At 41.1% G+C, this 19,791-nt stretch overlaps 2 protein-coding genes across 2 annotated transcripts; both read left to right on the forward strand.

Annotated features, from left to right (window-relative positions):
* The first annotated feature begins 2,389 nt into the window (after positions 1–2,389).
* Positions 2,390–12,280, forward strand: LOC146668765 (multidrug and toxin extrusion protein 1-like). The gene is made up of 16 exons (XM_085408354.1): positions 2,390–2,557; positions 3,130–3,231; positions 3,321–3,389; positions 3,612–3,760; positions 5,202–5,244; positions 6,063–6,107; positions 6,215–6,312; positions 7,392–7,489; positions 7,915–8,096; positions 8,179–8,287; positions 9,446–9,521; positions 9,831–9,900; positions 9,994–10,126; positions 10,786–10,880; positions 10,958–11,021; positions 11,094–12,280. Exons 1-16 carry the CDS (start codon positions 2,390–2,392, stop codon positions 11,336–11,338), a joined length of 1,746 nt encoding a protein of 581 aa, XP_085264480.1. The 3' UTR covers positions 11,339–12,280.
* A 5,839-nt stretch (positions 12,281–18,119) lies between these two features.
* Positions 18,120–19,573, forward strand: LOC146668766 (uncharacterized). The gene is made up of 8 exons (XM_085408355.1): positions 18,120–18,223; positions 18,296–18,331; positions 18,409–18,579; positions 18,709–18,825; positions 18,988–19,050; positions 19,134–19,196; positions 19,287–19,367; positions 19,470–19,573. Exons 1-8 carry the CDS (start codon positions 18,145–18,147, stop codon positions 19,571–19,573), a joined length of 714 nt encoding a protein of 237 aa, XP_085264481.1. The 5' UTR covers positions 18,120–18,144.
* Positions 19,574–19,791: the final 218 nt, after the last annotated feature.

The following is a 19,791-nucleotide window of genomic DNA, read 5'->3' on the forward strand; positions in this document are numbered from 1 at the left end:
ATATATCTGTATATCTATATATCTGTTCCATATGGGAGGATTCTGAAATTGATAAAATCATGTCTCTAGTAGGATTTTTTTGTGAACTGTGGGGTATTTTTGTTGTAGCATTAAGCATAGAAACTGATTTGTCTGCCTAAAAGCTAAATCAGAAGTACCAAAGAAGATTAAGGATTTAATTAAATTTTGCCCTGTCTGTCTAATTACGTTTGACAATCATTTATGGTAAATAAGACCATATCTGCATGTCTTTGTACAATCACAATCAAACGGGTGTACAGGTGTTCCTAATAAACTGCTCCTCTAGTGTGTGACATTCTCACAACAAGGGGTTGTTACCATGGTAACACTTACCCTCAGACTGACTCAGTTTCCCATCAATGACCTGACCCTGCTCCCTGATGCTCACCTGTTCGTCTCCACTTCTCCAGAATCAAATGTAAAAATTTTGGTTTTATATTTTTATGCTGGTGATTCTACTGAATTTAAATGTCCAGGTAACTGAAACCCTCTGAGGAAGTTGCTGTGTAAAAGTATTGTCCTGATTCATAATAATGTAACAATAAAGAGTCTGCAAAGCATTGAAGCAGTCACTTGATAATTTATGAATCACTGTCTTCTGGTCATACTGGGCAGCTTTAAGTGTGAATGTGTGTATTTATGTATGATTAAACAGCTCCACTGTAAAATAAATACATAAATAAGAATCTTATTGAAGCAAACGTCAAAAAGTCGTCTCTTTGAAGTCACTCAGAGCTCACTGTAAGTCATCAGTCTCATCTCAGAGACAAGCACAGAGCTCATCACTGAGCTACCTGTGGTAATGACTTCTGTCCCACTCAGCCCCATCTTGGTTCAGTCGTTTTCAGCTGTTTATTTATTTCTCATCTTCAGTTCAAGTCTGGGATGACAGTGTTTCTTTTCTCTGTTAAAAAGTAACTGTTTTGTGATGCAACGAGCAGACTGTTACGTATTCAGGGCCAGACAAATTACCTCTAATCATTTGCATTTTCAAGCCATTTGAGGTCTGTTGCATAAAAGTCTTCAAATATTTGTGGGAAATATTGTTTAGAGATTTATATTGTTGTCAGTATCCAGCGCTTTTATTTACATGACATTTAAAAGAAGAGCCATTTTTCAGCTTTGTTTTCATTTCACTGCATCATATTTGAATATCTGCAATACTCTGTCAAGTGGAACAGACTTTTTTTATGAAATTTTGAGTCATTTTTTCACAGTGAAACTTAATAAAGATGTATTCTGGTATCTGAGCGCTGCATATTTTGATGACCCCAGGTGATGGGTGTCTCTGTTTTGTTTTTTGTGCTGTGCTTCGTTCTGCAGGAGCTGATTAAAGAAGCTTGCTGCTTGAGGTACAGCTAAGCCCAGTGAGTTTAACTATAAAAGCTCCCTCTTTCCTGCAGCAGATCCTTCCCTTGCTCTCTGGTTATCCTTTCCTCACTGCTATTGTTTGGTTTGGACACCAGCTTCCTAGACTACACTGGCTCAGCTACAACATGTGTTTTTGATTCTTACTGACCTTGTCACATGCTCATGCACGTTTTACACTACTGACTTGCTGACATACACATTCACCTTAATTATGTTCTGTAAATAAATCATCCTTTGCTACCTTTAGTTACTTTAGTTACAACCTCATCCAGTCTCACTCTGTTTCATTGGACCCTGTTTTATTTGCAGGTGGAAGGACCCAGTGCAATCGAGGAAAGGCTCTAATCCTTCTGGAAAGTGCTACTTTCCAGAAGGATTAGAGCCTTTACTCGATTGGATTAGGGGACAATCGTGCCTCAAGAGTTGGGAGTTCGCCTTGTAATCGGAAGGTTGCCGGTTCGAGCCCCGGCTCAGACAGTCTCGGTCGTTGTGTCCTTGGGCAAGACGCTTCACCTACCGCCTACTGGTGTGGGCCAGAAGGGCCGATGGTGCGATATGGCAGCCTCGCTTCTGTCAGTCTGTCCCAGGGCAGCTGTGGCTACAACTGTAGCTGCCTCCACCAGTGTGTGAATGTGAGAGTGGATGACTGGGTGTGTAAAGTGCTTTGGGGTCCCTAGGGGGGACTAGTAAAAGCGCTATACAAATACAGGCCATTTACCATTTACTAAGGAATATCACCAGCATCTTTTAACTGTCATTTTAATGATCAACTGTAAGTGAATGCTTTATTTGTACAAGTGTATTGAGTATTTTGCAATAGCAGAAATCACACCTAAACAGAGTCAAGAGTTGGTTGGCTGTAAGGTGAGGAGGACAGTATGTGTCTGGCCCCTCCTCAGACTCCTGCGCTGGTTATCAAACCAACAACATTTTCTTCTGCCTGAGTGACAGAAATCACCCAGAGCTGTTTGTGAAGAGGATCTGTATTTGTTCAATTATGGACTCAGGAAAATGCACCGAGGCAGTGAAAGAGGATTTAAAGGAAAGTGCAGCGGCTGCTTGCGCACAGAGCTCCCGAGGCTGTTGCCACATATGTGTCCCTCGGTTTATTCCGTCAGTTTACCGCAATGAGCTTGTGCAACTTTCCAAACTGGTGGGACCAGTGGTAAGACTGTGTGTAAATTTGAAGCTCATTTGAAGTTTGTCACACTCTCTGTCTGTTGTTACTGACAGGAAGAACGGATTTACTACAGAAGATGCACCATGTGTCAATAAACTGTAATTTGATTTAAACGTGGGACCTGGACCCTGGTTTAGTGTCTTATTAATAAATACATTAAATGTTATTTATGTTATTATGAAGTCCTGTTTCTGAATGGACCTCAAGCACTGTAGGACTGTACTGTGTATATCTGTTTAGTATTACAATCATTTAATTTTAAATTAAGTTACTATGTTTTTATGCATTATTTGGATTACATATCAAATTCCTCCATGTTTTCTTTAAGCCCCCAAAACATACAGTTGCTTATGTTTTTACTATTTTTACTCTTTATCGTGCTGCTGTAACACAGAAATTTCCCTTGTGGGAAGTATCCATCTATTTTAGATATTTGCTATATGTTTAACATCCTTAAGTTACTAAATGTTTTAACCATATTCATTACTTATTTATTTTTCCTTTAAATGTATTTCTAAATACAACACAGAGTCAGTATCTCCTCTTCTGTGCTTCAGGTCATTTCCCAGTTCATGATTTTCATGATCAGTTTTGTCAGCACGGTGTTCTGTGGTCACCTGGGGAAAACTGAACTTGCAGCTGTAGCATTATCAATTGCGGTGAGCAGACATTTCAGTGCCTTTGTTGTTGAACTGTAAATATGCATCATTTTTTACCCCACTTTATGCATGTTGTGTTTCGTTTGCAGGTAGTTAACGTCACTGGTATTTCCATTGGCACCGGTTTGTCGTTAACTTGTGATACCCTCATATCTCAGGTAGGGTCCTCACCAGAGCTTTCACTTTATTTGTGTAACCAAGACAAACACAAGCAGCACAGCTGGGTTCCCAGGTTCTCCTGGAATGCCCTTTTAAACATCTCAACACTGAGCTTTTGTGTGGAGTTATTTTTCTATGATCAGTCATACCCTTGTTCTTTGGTGGGATTCTGTGTTTTCCAACTTTTCTCACCCGAGCGTCTGTCTACCTGTTTCACGCAGACGTATGGGAGCGGTAACTTGAAGCGTGTGGGTGTGATTCTCCAGAGGGGAGTTCTGATTCTGCTGCTGGCCTGTTTCCCTTGTTGGGCCATCCTCATCAACACTGAGCCTCTCCTACTTGCTCTCAAACAGAGTCCAGAGGTCGCCAGGTGAGCTGTTATTAACCAGCAATAACAGACGCGTGGATGTTGTGACACTGCTGAGCATGTGTCTGTCTCACTCTTAAAGAAACACAAATTATGCAAAATGCCAAGCACTGTTAGTTTGTGCAAAAAATACAGTGGTCCCTCGCTATACTGCGGTTCACCTTCCGCTGTTTCGCGGATTTTTTTTGTGCAATTTTGCATGTTTTTTTGTTTTTGTTTTTCTGTTTTCACAGTGCATTGTGTCCATGATCGGCTGTCCATTGTCAATCGATCTCCTCCGTGCCGTGTCTCCTGTACAGTACAGAATGCATTCAGCTTGTCAAATTTACATAAATCTTCGATCACTAGCAGTGTGACTCTGAAGTGCTGTACTGTATGTTTGTAAGTTTTCTCCCCAACAAAAACAACAATGTCGACGAAACGTTTTGCACCGTCAAAGGCACCTGCGGTAGCACCCAAGATACAGAGAAAGATGCTAACCATCTCACAAATGATGAACTTCTGGACATGCTAAAGGAAGGTAGAAGTTACCGTATTTTTCAGACCATGAGGCATTAGGCAAAACAAAACAGTCAGATGAGTTAAACTTTACTCAACTCATTGTTCTTGCTTCCTCTACTTCCGTACCATTGATTCATTAATGTTTAAGATGCAGATGGACTGCTGAGTCTTGTCCTGTGGAGGTGGCTCTTCTATGTTGGGCCATGTGCTTGTGAAGTGGCTGTTTGGTCTCTCCAATGTAGAGGTCCGGGCATTCCTCGCTGCACTGTACAGCATACACCACATTGTTAAGTCTGTGTTTTGGCGTTTTGTCTTTCGGGTGTAGTGACGGGTTTTACAGCCTAAAAACAACATATTTTTAGAACGTAACTCGAGATAAACGGGGCGTCACTGTAATGCAGTAATCGAAAAGCACATTATACCAAACCTCATAGTTTGACCACCTGTAGCAGCAGAAACCAGCTGTTAACTCAGCAGTGGAAATGCATGGAAATGTGTGCTGGTTCTTACTGCACACATTTCTGACCTGTGAGAAATAATTCAGTAGATCCTTGTACAGGTTTACAACCCAACACTACTTAAACTACGTGCTGTGTTTGTTTGTTTGTCACATTGTTACTGTGCCTCGACTTTTGGATAAAGCTGCCAAAAACTTTTAAAAAGATAATTAACATCCTGAGACCTGAGATGCATTTTCAGTTTGTCTAAACTATTTGGGATTAGTTGGACCCAATAAGTATAAAAAGGAAGCACCATCATTGGTGGGCTTATTTTACAGCATAACGCATTAAAGTCACCATTGTGTAACACAGCATGAAACAGTAATGAGCAGAATGAAGTAAAAGAACAAGCAAAATGGTATGTAACCTTAATTTATGTGCAGTCAAATGTCACCATCATCAGTTTCACAGGCTTACTTTGTTTTTTTCATTTCCACATGAAGCCTCTCCCAGCTCTATGTGAAGATCTTCATGCCCGCTCTGCCGGTGAGTTTGACAGGATTTGATGCAGATTTGGAAGGTGTTCAATATTTAAACAAAAGGCAGGTTGATATCCAGAACTGAGGGTCTTAACAACAGATGCAGTGCTATTTAAGGTCCAGAGAGCATCGGTCACACCTCAGCACACGGGGTGGTAGAGAAAGTCATCTACTAAGGGTTAGGGTTGGTAGTTTGACCCCTTAGCTGCTCCAGTCTGCATGCCAAATGTCCTTCAGCAAAATAGTAACCCCAAGTTACTCTCCAATGAATCCATTGGAGTGTGAATGTTAGATAAAAAGCACTTAGGCATGCTCACCTAACCCTAAATGTGATCTCCTCCCTTTTGTCCCCAGATCTATGGGCGTTGGTGCTTAAGAGGTTAAGGATTGGATGGGTGAATGAGACGTGTTGTAAAAAGCACTTTGAGTGCTCTGAGAGATTAGAAAAGCACTTTATAAGAATCAGTGCATTCACCATTTATCATGTTTGACTTGGTATTCGTTTCTAAGGAGATTTACATTGTTCAACAATACTGCTCAATCTCTAACTTTGATGCCCCCCTCTCATTTATTCTTGGTTGAACTTTGAGGCATAAACTATCAGACAAAGTGGATGAGGGTTAATAACTTGCAGTGGAGGTGTATCAATGTATAGAATCTGTGATACATTTTATTTCTTTGATTTATTACTAATTATTTGACATGTTCATTGTTTTCATTGAAAAGTGTTAGCGTGCTGATTAACCTAAGATCCGATCATGTGCTCAAATTTGTTCTTCACTTCTGTCAACGAGTCTCTTATAATTTAATGTTTGCTTTCTTCAGGCTGCTTTCATGTACCATCTGCAGGGGAGGTATCTTCAAAATCAGGTGCAGTGCTTTTGAAGCATGCATATGGCCTACATTACTTTAATAACTGGTTGTGCTTTTAAAACATTAACATGAATATTATTTGTATTTTGTGCTTTGGTGTACAGGGAATTATATGGCCTCAAGTTATAACTGGAGCAATCGGAAATGTCTTTAACGCAATATTCAACTACGTCCTCATCCATCAGCTGGATTTGGGTGTTGCGTAAGTTTTCCTCCATCATTCCTGTGACATCATTGGTTGAATGTAACCTCAATTCAGACAGTGAAAACTATATGTGTTTTAAATTCTTTATCTAAATTCATGATCCAGTGAATTTAGGTGAATTACCACAGGTTTTATGGTGTGTTGGTAAATTTGCAGACCCAAATGCAGGACACAAGGATCAAGTGTCCTGCATTTGATCCTTGTGCACTTGAAAGACGAGAATACACTGACCGTCAAAGTAAAACAGGAAACAGACTGGGCACAGAACTAAACCTAAGAACTAGACACAGAGGCACCAGAAAAAAACCCTCAAAACTAAAATACAAAAACAGAACTCAGAAGGCTAGAAGTCATATACAAAGATGAAATCATAGAATAACACCAATAATACACAAAACACTGGGTCACCGATTCAGGACCATAACATCATGAGCTTGAGCACAGTAATATTTTTAGTGTCAGTGTCAAGGTATCAGACAACATGCTTTCAAACTGTGGCAGATGTGTGCGGATATAATTTCGTAGTTGAAGATATCTTAAAAAATGGCTGCACAGTATTCCAAATCTATCTTTTAATTGTTGAAATGACATGAAGGTATCGTTTGATTACACGTCTTTTAATTTATGAATTCCCAGTTCATGCCACACGTTGAAAGCTCTGTCTGCACATGATGGAAGGAAAGAAGGGTTAGATGTAACAGGCATACACATTGATAGTGGTTTTAGTTTAAAGTGCTTAATTTGAAGCAAACAACATATATCTAATAAGAAATCAATACCAGGCTTCGGAAGACTATAAAACCCATAAGCACAAGGAAATACAAAGCGGCACTATTGAAAAAAATATATAACAAAATGTAGAACATGAATATAAATTGTTTCTCAAAAACCTAAAAGGAATAATGAACTGACAGCAAATTCGAAACCCATCCATCCATCCTCTTTCACTTGTCTTTTTACAGGGTTACAGGGGGCTGAAGCCTATCTTAGGGTGCTTGAATTGTCACCTGTAAATATGGAGCTTTAATTGTTCATTTTTTTTCCTTCTTTTAATCTCTAATGTTTTTATCTTCTAGTGGATCAGCAGCAGCCAGTGCCATCTCCCAGTATTTGTTGGCATCGGTCTTATTCATTTACATGTACTTGAGAGGTCTGCATAAGGCCACATGGGCAGGTCAGTCATTTTACTTCTACGGGGATCCTGAACTTGCTGAAATGTTTTGATTTTGCTGTGTCGTTCGCCTTATTTCCAATTCTGTCCAATAATTTCATCATGTTGCATCATTTAGCTTTTGGCCTTTCATACCTGAAGTTTTCCATTATAAATACTCAAGAGTTTAATGTTTGACAAAAATAGTCATACTCTATAACTGTGGAGTGCAGTGTGGAGGAGAGGTTATTCTTTAACACTGCGGTTCCAATAAACTTCAAGACATCTCTGTAATAGTTAAAATGTGTGGGATTTAAATATTGTTTAATAGTAATGTCGGATTTATGCAAATTCCTCATTAGTAATTGTTGATCCGAGGCCCATAATTAAATCATAATTTAAACCAATAGTTTGAAAGATGACATATAGAGTCACTCTGACCCACACAGGTTGGTCCCTCGACTGTCTCCAGGAGTGGGGACCCTTTGCCCAGCTGGCTGTCCCCAGCATGCTCATGCTCTGTCTGGAGTGGTGGGTGGTTGAAGTGGGAGGATTCCTGGCTGGTGTGATCAGTGAGGCCGAGTTGGGAGCTCACTTGATATCCTACGAATTGACTGTTACTGCATACATGGTAACTCCAGTGAACCTTTTGACTTTTGCTTATATGTTGACCTGGCATTACATTTTGGAATTACACATGGATTTTCCCACAGATTCCATTAGGGTTTGCTAGTGCTGCCAGCGTACGGGTTGGGAATGCACTTGGTGCAGGAAACATCGAGCAGGCCAAGCTGTCGTGCAAAGTCCCCATCATCTGTGCATGTAAGAACCAACACACTAAGTATTATTTTCTGTGTTAAATGAACAGAAAAAAGTAAAAATACTGCTAACTGAGCAGTAGCAGGATTAGTTTTATTTCATGCTGAGCTTCATGACATAAGAATATGAAGTAGAATACATTTCATAAAATATAAATGAACTATTCATCCATCCAGCCACCTTCCAACAGCGTAGCCAATTAATGGTAGATTAATGGTGGACTCTCGGTGCCAAGTCCATCACAGGGCCAACTCAGAGATAGACAACCATTCATATTCATGTATACAGTGACATTAGAGCCATTAACTAACCTAACATGCATTTCTTTGGTCTGGGAGGAAGCTCGAGTACCTCCACAACCCATACAGGGTCCATGGCTGTTCCGTCAACATAAGGGGTCACCACAGGGGGTAGCTTTGCATGATTGATCTGGTCAGTTTTATGCCGGATACCCATCCTGACACAGTCCCAAAGGGGATTTGTCTCCAGTTGAAATTGAACCAGTGACCTTTTGCCTATTATGGACCAGTTTGTTTACCCGACCCTGGGCAAAATAGTATGTAGTTGATATGCATTAGAACACATGTTGAATAAGCTGCAATAAATTTGTGGACTATGTATACTTCATGTAATTTTGAGCCTGCAGTTAAACTTGAACCCTTTAAATCCCAGCGTATCGTATTTGATACATGCCTTTTTGTGATCATCAGCGTGACTCCCCCCACCCCACCCCCACCCCCACCCCCAAATGATTTAAATTGCATGACACATTTTAATGACTAAATTGCAAAAATATCGCTCATGTAGCGAATGTGATTCAAGTTAAACCTCATATATGCTGATTAAAATTTGATATATATTTTGTCTAAAGGTTCAACAAACAGTCCATTATCAAAAAATGAAAGATTTCTGGCAGTTATATCATGGTTTAGGTTCTAAAGTGTTAACATAAATTCAACTTGTGCCTTGTTTTTGAACTTGTTTTTGTTGTTAAACGTGAATGCTGTACAATCGTTCTACTTTGGAAAAAGAAGAATAATGAAATTACAGTACATTTTTCACCACAACTGTATATAAACTGTAAAGTTGGCCACCTTTTGTGTTCCTTGTTTTTCTGTTTTTCCTGTGATTTTAATATTTAAATGGTTTTTCTCATTGCAGTCATAATTGCATGCTTTGTTAGTATTATTTTTGGCGTCTCAAAGGATGTCATCGGATACATTTTCACATCAGAGCCGTAAGTATCTTTGACCTTTAACCTTGATTCCAGGAAGAGTTCCTCTCTTATTTATTGCTTCTTTAATTACATGTATTATTCAAGATAATCATTTATACCTTTGTCTCAGAAACATGTTGCCCTTGTTATCTAGTTTCAGTTAACTAAAACAAGCCTATGTGAGTGCTATAATCAAATAAATTCATTGTTCATGTGTCCCATTGTATTAAAGGTCTTGTTTTCATTAAGTTTCATATGTTCTTGATGTTTGACAATATTTGTGAATGTACAGACAAATGTACTGAAGCTGAAACTGCACACTGTTTTTAGCGATATTTTGCAGAGGGTTTCTGACCTCATGTTGATAATTAGTTTCTTGCATCTTGGTGATGCGATTTCGGTAAGAAATGATTTTACAGCAGTGATCGACATTTCAGGCTAATACTGTCAAATATAAAATGTGATTCAGAGAAATCTGTGTTTGTGTTTACAGGCTGTGACTGGAGGAGTTGTCAGAGGTGTAGGAAAGCAGTCGGTTGGTGCTCTGTGTAACCTGATCGGGTACTACTTTATTGGCTTACCCACTGGTGTGTCTCTGATGTTTGCAGCCAAAATGGGGGTTGTAGGTGAGGACTGAGTGAGGGTGGCATTCCAAGCTCCTTTGTTTTCCTTCATAGCATTGGATTGATATTACATATTCAAGACAAGAGAAAATAAGATATGTCGTACTTTATTTATCCCTAATTTTATATAATAACAATTAATTTTATTATATTCATTAAATAAAACCAGACATTTTGGTAGTTTTCTAGTCGAGTATGTTATAATAATGCCAGGGAGGAAAGACATCAGCAGTGACTTTGGGGAAGCATTTGTTGCTGTCCATGAAGGTTTGACAGAAGAAAGTCTCTTCTGTCCAAAAGGAACATTGCAGCATGGATTAGGTTTGCAATATTGCATCTGATGGAACAATGTTCTTTGGACAGACAAGAATAAAGAGGAGATGTTGGGCCATGCAAACTTCAATGCACACCACAATCATCATCCCAAGCAAAGCACCTCGCTTTTGCGTTTTTTGCTTAGTTTTTGCTAAAGACGTATCATAATATGCCATATGCTGCTATTCATCTACACATCTACATCTCTATATATAACCAGTGTATGTTGTGTCTTTCAGGTTACAGGTGGATTGTGACAAATGCGTGCTGCGGTCAGAAATTAAATGTACTTCCTGCTTGTCAGAAAAACTATTAAAACTCTTCTTCTTCTGTTTTTTCTGCTGTAGGATTTTGGGCAGGCCTTACGGTTTGCGTGTTCGTGCAGTCGATCTTTTTCATCACATTTTTGTGCAAACTCGATTGGAAGAAGGCTGCTGAAGAGGTGCGCACCTGCATCTATTGACAGTTTATCACACTTTCATTCATCAAAGCATGTCATTAACTGTTGTGTCTGATCAGGCTGAAGTGCGAGCGGGAGTCCGCATCAAAGAAGAAAAAGACACGATCAAGATGGAAGATAGAGGTGAGTGGGCAAACTGGCTGAAACATCCCATTATTACAGTGTCTTATTCATGCTTCTCTTTCCAAACCCTAGACTCTAATCACATCCAGACCCCAATCAGTACTATTGGATCCAGTGGTGAGAGCGCCGGGGTGGACCACGTATACATGGAGGTGCAAATACCAGAAGAGAGTCAAACCACCAACACCACTACAGTGGGAGATGTTCTGTCAGTGTCACAGCTGGTGTTACGGCGCGGCCTGGCGATACTCATCATGATCCTCATCCTCGCTGCTGGAGTCATTACCAACACCGTCCTCACTCCACTGCTGAAATGATGCAAAGTTGACAGTTGGACAAAAAGCACAAAGTTTATCTAAGTAATACAAATGCACCTTCTTTTGTGGGAGGGTTACTTACACTGTTGATTCAACAGAGGAACAGCTGTGTGCAGTCTGTGCCCCGTCTTACAGTGTCCGGCCACAGAGATGAATTCAATAAGATGAAAAGGGCGGAATATGTAGTAAACAAAGGACAGCTTTATTAAGGCCTTTAATGAAAATGTGTGTAAAATGAGGCCACTGTTTGATAATGATAATCAGTTTGATGATATTTTTACAGTCAATTTGTAACATACAGAACCTGCAAATAATTTAATGCACATTTTATGAAGCGTCCAGTCCTCTCATTTCATTTTATATTTTGCTGTAATACCATTCACACTGTAGCAGTATGTAGCAACTTTAAAGATATTGTTTGCATACAGTTAGTCACACTCCTTTTAAACATCACTGATAAACCTGTGTATCCTTGCTTGCAACTGTTGGAGCAGTCCACCTCTTTCCTTCATGTACATCTTAGGCAGGGTTAAGACAAGGAAACACAAAAGCACGCTCTCTTCACTGGGACTAGGCCTGCTCTTGTAGGCAAAAAGAAAGCACTGTGCATCTTTACACACTATATAACTTTTTTCTGCTGACCTTTGTCCAGTGTTGGTGCAGGACAGTGAGATCCAGGCCACATTTCAGTTTGAGAACAGAATATAACAGAACAAAAAACTTTTATTGTAGGGTGGAACTGGTTCCAGATTGGGCACTTGGTCTGTTTTGGTGGAAGGAAGATACTGATGTTTTAATACTAAAGTAACATTCTTTACAGTCTGTATTTTCAGAATAAAACTATGACTGTGGTATGAAAAGTGGGACGTCTTCCAGTAATGATTTATAGAAATATTGTTTAACTGTACTCGTTTTGTCAATAAAAGGTCGAAGTTACTTGACCAAAACAGAACTCCAGTGACAGTTTTGTTTGTTTTTTAGTTGAGGGTTCGTGCATGAACCTTGGGGTTATTGTTGTATATACAGTGTTGGGAAGGTTACTTTTAAAATGTATTCCATTACAGAATGCATGCCCCAAAATGTATTCTGTAACGTATTCCGTTACGTTACTCAATGACAGTAACGTATTCTGAATACTTTGGATTACTTAATATATTATCATGCTTTTTACAACTACATGAATGTACTATTGCTGTGTGATTTATTACTATTACTGAAGGTCCACGGCTCCGAACTGTAGTAAAGGGAGCTCTGACTACTACGGCGGGGTCCCTGTCGGCTCGTAGCTGAAAAATAGCTTTACTTTGTTGTGTGGGTCAACTTTTCTTGCGAGAAACAGAGAGAGGCGTTGAAAGACTGACTCAAAATAGTGGACTTTAGGCCTTGTAGTTATCAATCGGATCAAACTACCTGCGTCCAGACAAATCAAAGCAGCCATACCTCTAACTTGAGTATCCCTGAGAATGGGGTTTCAAAAGTTCATGCAGTTGTTATCAGAGTGGAAACTATCCAGTGATGCCAGAAGCTGTGAAAATGCTTTTTAGTGCCTTAAGCTGTTCATGGGTCTCTCTGAGGACTGACACAGCCAGCCTCAAGTGGCACCAAGAGGAACTGCATTCCTGACTTAAGAAAAAAATTATGTATTTTTGTCAAACATTATAATGAGTTGACATCACTTGAAAAACACTTTGAATTTTGTGAAATGCCGGTTGCGGTTTGAGGAAGGAATCAAAGGGCAAAAGGGTAGATCTCCATTTGCTAATAAGATGTGAATGAAGTGGGGGAGAATATATAGAGCTGGAAGGGTGTGTATCGAGGTGTGGTTTCACTCCTGAAATTCAAATAAATTATCACCAAAGCAGGTCTCTTTGATGTTAGATCACAGAAATGGTGGCATTGTTCCTCCTGGTGACTGTTCAGATAAGCCAACTGACTGGCCAGTCTTCAACAAACCGTGAAGTTGCGTAATTATTCAGCCCCCTGAGTCAATACTTTGTAGAACCACCTTTTGCTGCAATTACAGCTGCCAGTCTTTTAGGGCAGCGGTCTCCAACCTTTTTTGCGTCACGGACCGGTTTATGCCCGACAATATTTTCATGGACCGGCCTTTAAGGTGTACAACAAATACAACAAAATAAAACTAGTACCGGTACCGAAAAAAAGAAAATGTATTCATAACACACGTGAAAAGACCCAGGAAAACCGAGTAAACGATAAAAACGATAACAAAATAACGCTGAAAACTGATAAAAACCCTGAAAACTATACATTTCACACCTGAGCCTCAACTCTCGCGGCCCGGTACCAAACGACTCACGGACCGGTACCGGTCTGAGGCCCGGGGGTTGGGGACCGCTGTTTTAGGGTATCTCTCTACCAGCTTTACACATCTACAGACTGAAATCTTTGCCCATTCTTCTTTGCAAAACAGCTCCAGCTCAGTCAGATTAGATGGGCAGTGTTTGTGAACAGCAGTTTTCAGATCTTGCCACAGATTCTGGATTGGATTTAGATCTGGACTTTGACTGGGCCATTCTAACACATGGATATGTTTTGTTTTAAACCATTCCATTGTTGCCCTGGCTTTATGTTTAGGGTCGTTGTCCTGCTGGAAGGTGAACCCCGCCCTAGTCTCAAGTCTTTTGCAGACTCCAAGAGGTTTTCTTCCAAGACTGCCCTGTATTTGGCTCCATCCATCTTCCCATCAACTCTGACCAGCTTCCTGTCCCTGCTGAAGAGAAGCAGCCCCAGAGCATGATGCTGCCACCACCATATTTGACAGTGGGGATGGTGTGTTCAGAGTGATGTGCAGTGTTAGTTTTCCGCCACACATGGCGTTTTGCATTTTGGCCAAAAAGTTCCATTTTGGTCTCATCTGACCAGAGCACCTTCTTCCACATGTTTGCTGTGTCCCCCACCTGGCTTGTGGCAAACTGCAAACGGGACTTCTTATGGTTTTCTGTTACCAATGGCTTTCTTCTTGCCACTCTTCCATAAAGGCCAACTTTGTGCAGTGCACGACTAATAGTTGTCCTATGGACAGTGTAGCACCCTCAAGGATTGACGTACGCACGATGTAGTTATAGAACAGGGTTTATTCTGGTCTTGGCAACCCGTGAGAACTGCTCACGGACAAAACAATAAAACAAAACACATCAAAATGCGCTCTTGTAAGTAGTGTTAATCAATCAAAAATCCTTGATTACAGAAAATAAAACACACAAACCTCGTGAGCTGACATCCAGGAGGTGCTAAATAGTCCTTTAGGGCAAATAATTACGCACACCCCGCTTTTCAGTTATTTATTTGTAAAAAATGTTTGGAATCATGTATGATTTTCGTTCCACTTCTCACGTGTGCACCACTTTGTGTTGGTCTTTCACGTGGAATTCCAATAAAATTGATTCATGTTTGTGGCTGTAATGTGACAAAATGTGGGAAAGTTCAAGGGGGGCGAATACTTTTGCAAGCCACTGTATTAGAAGATAACATGGTCACATCCGTCCGGAAGAAGAGACAGAGTTTGAATGCACAATGCAGTTTTTACTGTAAGTGTTTTTTATTTTCATTCACAAAAGGGGAGAAATCTAGGAGAAAGAACTGGGAGCAAAATCCGTGAATAGTGTGATTTATACTCTGTATCACGCTGCATCTGATGAAGCTGGACCATAGACATGATCAAGAAAACTAGTGGTGCGGGGGGCCCTCAGGCCTCTGGCCTCTGGGCCTGCGGCTTGGTTCACTCTGGCACAGCTGGCTGCCGGCAGAGCCGGCGGGCACGCCGGTGCAGCCCCCTCTAGCTTCTGCTCGGTGGCTACTGGGTGACGCCTTGTCTGGGGATCCTCAGCCCTTCCCATGAAGGTGGCACGGATGCCCCTCCGGTGGTCCTCCTTGGGCTCTCGCACTCTGGGGCCTCTGGATGTCTGGGGCCTGGATCTCCTCCATGCCTCCTTCATGCCCTGGGGGACAGGGCTATGGCTCTCTACATCCTCTTGCAGACCATTACATGTGGAAACCATTTGAATACAAGCGCGCTTAAATAATAAAGTTTAAATAATAAAAACAAAGGTCGATCAAATGGACCAATACGGCAATGCCACGTTGATCCATTTGGCAAAATAAATCCATTGGGTATCCTTGTTGGTCTTCAGACAACAATTCTGACGGCTAAAGAACCAAATGGGACAGGCAAAAAAAAAAAAAAAGAAAACTAGTGGTGAAGTAACAGAGATGAAGAATACTCCATCATGGTCAGGAGTGGACCGAGGTTCCCTCTTTGTCCCCAGTGGAAAGTGGGTCCTCTTTCCCTTGATGATCCAACAATCACAAACTTCTGCTTATTCTCAGCAGCTGTTAAGTGTGACTGTGTGTATTTATATGTAATGAAACAGCTCCTCTGCAAACAGGGAGAATTTTGTAGAAATGACTGATGTCCCACTCAGCCCTCTCGTGGTTCAGATGTTTTCAGCTGTTTAGTGATTTATGAGTGTCAGTTCAAGTCCAGGATGACATTGTTTCTTTTCTCTGCATGATCACAGTTAAAAAGTAACTTCTTTGTGATACCGCCAGCAGACTGTGTTCAGGGCCAGATTTCCTTTTTTGACTCATTTGACACCTGTTACATAACATAACATAACGTTTATTGGAAATATTGTTTAAACCTGCACATTTTTTTGTCAGTATTCAGCACTTTCAGTACAAATAGTTTTTATTCTCTGTTGTCATCTTTTGGGCCACATGGTGGAATGGTGGTTAGCACTGTTGCCTCACAAGAAGGTCCTGAGTTTGGCTCCACCCTCTGGCCACAGGTTTTCTGTGTGGAGTTCACATGTTCTCCCCATGTTGGTGCAGGTTCTGCCCAGTTTCCTCCCACAGTCTAAAGACATGCTGTTAGTGGGGTTAGGTCAATTGATGATTAAGCAGTAGAGAGTTAATACCCTACAGCTTATGACAAAATTTGATCCGAAGTGATTGATGGCCCTAATCACGACCTTTTGACCTCCCGCCCCTCCCCCCCGGAAGCGTGTAATGAGCGTGACGAATCGTATCCGGAGAAGGGGGGTGGGAAACCCCCCGCGTGACGAATTATATCCTGAGAAAGGGGGGCGAACCCCGGAAGCGCGCCATCTGTTGCTAACCGTGTCGAATTGCACCCTGAGAAAGGAGGGGTGAACCCCCGGAAGCGCGTCATCTGTTGTTGGGGAAAAAAAAAAAAGTTTTTAGAGGGAGGGGGAAAACCTCCGGAAGCGCGTCATCTGTTGTTGGGAAAAAAAGTTTTTAGAGGGAGGGGGAAACCTCCGGAAGCGCGCCATCTGTTGGAGGGGAATAAAAAAGCAGAGAGAGGAGTCCGTCACAATTTCTAAGGCACAGACACAAGATGGATTTCCTTCTGCAGCGTTCCTGTGTCCGATGAGATCTGCTCTCCCAAAGAAGAAGGTTTTGAATATGACATATTCAATCTCGATCCGGACCTTATGACCCTACCGGAAATACTCCGGAAGTGTCTAGTCATTTTCAGACCTGTTGCGTCATGTTCCCTAAGCACAGCGGTGATGCAGCAGCTGATTCTGTGATGTATAGAGAGACAGAGCGGATGTAATTTTACTTTCTTAAGCTGCACCGGCGTTTGTAATGGAAATAAAGAGTGACTTCCTGTAGAGATTTCAATAGTAATTTTATTTTCCTATAATACAGACGCTGTAAAAAACCTTTAAGATACACCATAGCTTGTGATGAAAAGAAGAACTTTCTATCCGCTTGTAACCTACAGGCTGCCTATGTGTAAAAAATGAATAAATACCGCTTAGTGAATACTACTTTTCCTTTTGAGAGTCCTTTTTACAAGAGACTGAAAAAACAAACCCGCGACAGGCGATCTTGTTTCACACACACACACACACACACACACCCACACCCACCCCCACCCCGCGGGCCAAGGAGGAGTTTTTTTCTTCAATACTTTAACAATAAGTTTTCTCAATAGATAGAAAATGTTGATCCGCTGAGGAGTCAACATCCGATATTATCATTGCTTGTAACCCGGTTTCTTACATCCCCCCATAAAACAAGTCTTAGCGGGGAAAAAAGCTCATATTCGAATAAGTTTATTAAAGCACCCCCCTCTGTGGGAAAGAGTCAACCATGAGCTGAGTTTTGTCAACAGCAATTGTCCATTTGGTAAAACAAATATCCGTCTCAAAGTCGTATTTTACCGTTGCAGAAAACAGACGGCGTTCACAAGAAGGCCCACACACACACACACACACACACTCACACACACACACACACACACACACCCCGCGGGGCAAGGAGGAGTTTTTTTCTTCATTACTTTTTACAATAAGTTTTCTCAATAGATAGAAAATGTTGATCCGCTGAGGAGTCAACATCCGATATTATCATTGCTTGTAACCCGGTTTCTTACATCTCCCCATAAAACTAGTCTTAGCGAGGAAAAAAGCTCATATTCGAATAAGTTTATTAAAGCACCCCCCTCTGTGGGAAAGAGTCAACCATGAGCCGAGTTTTGTCAACAGCAAGAACAAGGTCAGACAGCAATTGTCCATTTGGTAAAACAAATACCCGTCTCAAAGCCATATTTTACCGTTGCAGAATGTGGAAAAACAGACGGCGTTCGCAAGAAGGCAATCAAAAAAAAAACAACCCACTCTAACTATCGGTATTGTCAAGAGAAAGATGCGAAAAACAGATGCTTCACTAGACTAGGATAAAATGAGAGAAGAAGCGGAAGGGGAGTCGCTATCTGTGACAGTTCTACCAATCGCGAGGAAGAATCCGTGAATATTATGTCAGCATTCCGTTCAAACAACGCCGCCGATCAGAGCGCCAGGGCCATCTCGCCAGAACTGTTCATACCTCACCCCGGTAAGTTTTTTTCTTTACGACTTTAAATTATATATCAACAGAGATGTCAATAATTTGATTACTTTCTTTTAGATTTCTACATCAATGATTTCACGCAAGTGGACTACGGTACGTTTAAATAAGTATATACCATTTTTTAAATAAGTTTAGATAGACTTGATTTAACCATGCTCTGATACTTACAGAAACAATCGATAATGCAGTGAGTAACAGCAGAAATCCGGCCGTTTTCCGCGGCGAATTAGAAGCCATATCCCCCGCAGAACCTCCGCTGCCGCCGCGTCGAAGAGAAGACGGCACTATTTTCGTCTCCGCATACCGGGAGAACCGCGGAGAAAAAAGTTTTAAAATCGAAGGTAAACAATATGATGCATTATCCGCCATTTTGTTGAATAACAGGATGTGACGGAGTAATCCGAGTGTGCTATACCGCCCCTCCCGACCCGGAGCAGATTTTTAAAAAGTTTAACTTTATTTCTCGACAGAGGTAACCGAGAATATACAGACCCCGCCGCAGCGAAAAGAAGAAGAAGAAGACGACGACGTTATTTTCGTCAACGCATACCGGGAGAACTGCAGAAAAATACCTTTTAAACCAAAAGGTAAACAATATGATGCAATAGCCGTCATTTCGATAAATATCAGGATGTGGCGGAGTAATCCGAGTGTGCTATACCGCCCCTCCCGACTTGGAGTGGTATAAAGCGTGCTAGAAAGTTTTTTTTTTATTAAATCTTTCTCTTTTTTGTTTTATTTCTCGGCAGCCGAGATTGCGGATATACCTATTCAAGCCCCCTCCGCTACAGACAATCGCGCGGAGGAGCGAGGTAAATAAAAAGTTTTTTCATTCTCGAAAAATAAGAAGGAGGAGGTTGTTTTCTTAAATCTCTTCTGTTTTATTTCTCGGCAGCCGAGATTGCGGATTTACCTAACCAATCCCCCGCCGCTACAGACAATAGGGCGGAGGAGCGAGGTAAATAAAAAGTTTTTTCATTCTCAAAAAAAATAGGAAGGAGGGAGATTGTTTTCTTAAATCTCTTCTGTTTTATTTTCCCCCCGACAGAGACCGATACAGAAAATCAGGCGGAAGAAAATCAGGCTGAGGAGGAACCGTCCAGATCGCCTCCTCTCAGGAGAGTGAGAGGTAATTGACGGGGGGATGAATCGATCCTATTAAACTTCTCTGCTCTATAAAAATAAAAAAATGTAAGGTTTAAAAATACATTCTGTCCGTCTTTTCTTACAGCTCGACGGATGCTTCATAAGAAGAGAATCCTTGAAAACCTCGCTTTCATGTACGCCATAACAGTTCGCACATATGCATCGATATACAGACACAAGGACCTGTAAAGTAAAAGCATGTAAAAGTCTGTGAATTAAGAAATAAAGAAAATCATGTCGGAAGAACACAGCATTCCTGAGGCTTTGTTGGAAGCCGTGGCAGAATTAAACAGAAACGATGAACATTTAGCCCCACCGTTAGAAAACAATATAGCCCCACCACCAAACGACCCACTACAACCTTTAGAAAACGCATTGCAGGTCCTCCTTCAAAACATTGAAAACGA

The sequence above is a fragment of the Rhamphochromis longiceps genome, linkage group LG6, assembly GCF_057381845.1.
Source record: "Rhamphochromis longiceps isolate RC_006_pf linkage group LG6, R_longiceps_female_GT1.1, whole genome shotgun sequence".
Lineage (NCBI taxonomy): Eukaryota > Metazoa > Chordata > Actinopteri > Cichliformes > Cichlidae > Rhamphochromis > Rhamphochromis longiceps.

Excerpts from the sequence above, each read along its gene's own strand:
- LOC146668765 (XM_085408354.1), top strand. The coding sequence starts at position 2,390 with ATGGACTCAGGAAAATGCACCGAGGCAGTGAAAGAGGATTTAAAGGAA. Across the intron at positions 10,881-10,957 it reads GGAAGAAGGCTGCTGAAGAG|GCTGAAGTGCGAGCGGGAGT; the intron begins GTGCGCACCTGC and ends GTGTCTGATCAG. Across the intron at positions 11,022-11,093 it reads GATCAAGATGGAAGATAGAG|ACTCTAATCACATCCAGACC; the intron begins GTGAGTGGGCAA and ends TCCAAACCCTAG.
- LOC146668766 (XM_085408355.1), top strand. The coding sequence starts at position 18,145 with ATGTCAGCATTCCGTTCAAACAACGCCGCCGATCAGAGCGCCAGGGCC. Across the intron at positions 18,580-18,708 it reads AAAAAGTTTTAAAATCGAAG|AGGTAACCGAGAATATACAG; the intron begins GTAAACAATATG and ends ATTTCTCGACAG. Across the intron at positions 19,368-19,469 it reads TCCTCTCAGGAGAGTGAGAG|CTCGACGGATGCTTCATAAG; the intron begins GTAATTGACGGG and ends CTTTTCTTACAG.